The sequence below is a fragment of the Pundamilia nyererei genome, unplaced genomic scaffold, assembly GCF_000239375.1.
Source record: "Pundamilia nyererei isolate P.nyererei 1_Seehausen unplaced genomic scaffold, PunNye1.0 scaffold00133, whole genome shotgun sequence".
NCBI classification, from domain to species: Eukaryota; Metazoa; Chordata; class Actinopteri; order Cichliformes; family Cichlidae; genus Pundamilia; species Pundamilia nyererei.
The window spans coordinates 605,314-608,170 of NW_005187534.1; the positions used below are offsets into that span (position 1 = coordinate 605,314).

The 2,857-nt window shown below is 49.6% G+C and overlaps 1 protein-coding gene across 1 annotated transcript in view; it reads right to left on the reverse strand.

The window, feature by feature from the left end:
- Positions 1–2,857, reverse strand: part of LOC102201741 (EMAP like 6) — a 75,316-nt gene that overhangs the window by 17,399 nt on the left and 55,060 nt on the right. Inside the window, exons 14-19 of the mRNA XM_013913453.1 lie at positions 2,419–2,524; positions 1,751–1,844; positions 1,567–1,667; positions 1,134–1,336; positions 946–1,057; positions 7–145 (exon numbers count right to left, since the gene is read on the reverse strand). Coding sequence (XP_013768907.1) covers positions 7–145; positions 946–1,057; positions 1,134–1,336; positions 1,567–1,667; positions 1,751–1,844; positions 2,419–2,524 — 755 coding nt within the window. The remainder of the gene's footprint in view (positions 1–6; positions 146–945; positions 1,058–1,133; positions 1,337–1,566; positions 1,668–1,750; positions 1,845–2,418; positions 2,525–2,857) is intronic.

A 2,857-nucleotide genomic window follows, 5' to 3' on the forward strand; every position in this document is an offset into this window, starting at 1 on the left:
ACAGACAGTATTCCCACCTGCACCAGCAGGGTCATGGGTCCGGTCTTGTCAATCTCCAGAACTTCTCCGTTTTTGGTTCCCACCAGGATGTGACCGTGACCCAGGGTGATGGCCCTGATGGACGGGTTGTCCTCCAGCAACAGTCCTGCACACACACACACACATCTCTGTATCGTCTTTTCTGGTCTCTGTTTCTGCTGTAAAGTCTCTCTGTAGTTGTTTTTCGGTCTGAGTTTCTCTAGTCTGCCTCGTTTCCTTTTTATAAAGATGAAGCTGCCGAAATGATTAAAGCAAAATCAAAAAGAGCTCCCTGTGTCCTGGGCGATCGGGTTGGCTTAATTACTGTCTCTCTGTAATCGTCTCTGTGATCGGCTGAGCAGCCTGGACTAAAGGCGGCTCTTTCCAGTAACTGCTCTCTTTTCCAAACCTGGATATTTTTGCAGTTTCAGCTGCACGTCCACATGATGGCAGCGTTGGACAGAAGAGGTTCTGCTCCACAGGTTAAATATGAAACTCCACCGAGTTACAGAGCATCTCTGTGTTGTTAGGAGAAAAACTGAATACATGAAGCGGTCAGTGGGTTTGAGTCTCACCTGTCAGGAGACGCCACAGGTGAGCCTGGTACAGGCAGCAAACCCACTGGCTGAGGCTCGTAGTGACACAGCATGCAGATGTTTAACATCTGGCTGAGTTTACACCACGATCACGTTTCAGCATCAAACGTTTGCTTATTGTTTATCTTTGTAAACATCAGCTCAGCCATCAGAGTCTTTAAAAACTGATGACATCATCAGCAGGTCTCCATCACGTGTGCGTCACGCCGCTCTCGCGTGCTTTGAGCTGCGTGTCCAAACAGAATCTCAGACTCTGATTGGTGGGATCAGGGCACAGTCAGTCCACCTTAAACGATAAGGTGGAGCTGTAATCGTGACTGAATCTAAGCACCTTTCGACCCCGGGGACAGCGCTGCTCTCTTGATGGCGTAGGTTTTCAGGCAGCGATCAAACATGTCGTCCCACAGCTCCACCACGCCGTCCTTCCCACCCGTCACAAAGCCCTGCAGACAAGCAGATGTCACTGAGTTTAAATACCTCACAGAGGCCGTGGGTGGGGTTCAGGTCTGCCCTCCTCACCTTGTCCAGGGAGAACGTGGCAAACACCGGCCCGTCGTGGGCCTTCACCGTTTTCAGCAGCAGCGGCTCCTTCCAGATGTAAACGTCTCCGGTGGCGGTTCCGGAGAACACCAGCGCCTCAGTGCGGCCGTAGCACACCGACATCATGGTCTCCGGCCGGCCGATGCTCCTAAAAGCGCCGCGCTTGAAGGTCAAACCGCCACCTGGAGGACAGAGGGGAAGTGCTCCGTCACACTGTGACCTACAGCACCCTGCAGCTCCTCTAGTGTCCAGCAGGGGCTCCAGTCAGTCCCCACAGACTGCCAGGGTAAAACCTCACACCTGTAACGCCTGTACGGGGCCGGCTCACCTGCTTAAACTGGTGCCAGTTATGGCGAGCGGCTGTGGGATAAAAGCTAAACGACAAAGTGAAACATCGACGCTGCAGTTTTACCTGCAAGCTGCCAGAACTTCATGTGTTTGATTCCCACAGTGACCAGTTTGTCCGTGACCATGGGATTACACTTCACCACGAAGATCTTGTCCTTGTGACCCCTGAGAGAAGACGGACAGTCAGTAACCGTCAGCTGCAGCTCTGTGCAGGTAAACGTTAAGGTCAGCAGCAGACAGGCGAGTACCGGGCAGTGGCGAGTTTCTCTCCTCTCTTCCAGTCCCAGACGACGATCGAATGTCCATCATCGATTCCCACCGAAACCAGACTCTTCCCATCAGCTGTGAGAGGAAACACAGATCAGCTGTTTACTGTGAGTCCAATCAAAGCTTTAAAATAAGCTGGCGTGTAAAACACACCCACAGTTTTTCAGTCGTGTCGACCACAGTTTGCAGTGACGTCGAAATCTTTTGCAGACACAAAAATGTCATGAACGCCTCCAGAGACGACTTTGTTTCATACGATGTTGACCGTTTTAGTATCTGTGAACTCTCAGGCTCGTTTTCTTAATGTCACATTTTCATTTACCTTTATTTTAATGCTTTTAATCAAGTTTTGATGTTTCCAGTGAGGTGGGAAGTGAGGTCCTGTGGATCTCTAATGCACTGTGCCTATAAAAGGTGGACTGAAGTGCGAGACGTTCACTCTAATTTGTCGTGTTTATTTTGTAAATTATGTCTCCATGATAGTCACAAAGGACCAGGCAGCTGCTCCGCCCTCGTCCATCACCCCTGGTTTTACCAACATGGTGAAGACGCTCAGTTCTTTAAGTCTTTAAAGCAGGATTTTATTCAATCACGGTGCTGCCATCCATTCTTATACACAGTGTGTACGTGCTCATATACACACACACACCTGAGAAGTCCAGCGCACACACTCCTCTCTGATGAAAGCCTTTGAGCAGAGAGAGGCACTTCAGAGTCTGGATGTCCCACACGTGGACGGCCGGGTCCCTCCCCACCTGCACAGCACCAACATTAAACGCGACGTTAAGAAGAAACAGCGAGAGGTTTGTGGCAGAGCAGACAAAGGTGCAGACGGTCTGAAGAAACTAAAGCTCCTGCAACACCTGCAGAACAACGAGTTTTAAATAGCAAAACATGAAACAACAGATAAGCTGATCAAAGCCGATTAATAATAGTCACGGCAACTCGGAGTGTCCAAAAAAACCTACACAGTGCAGTATGCAGTCCATAAAACTGGAGAAGTACTGCTTATCCAATATCCACCTTAAAATGATAAAAAAAAATAGACAATCAGACAAGCCCATCCATCCATCCATCCATCCATCCAT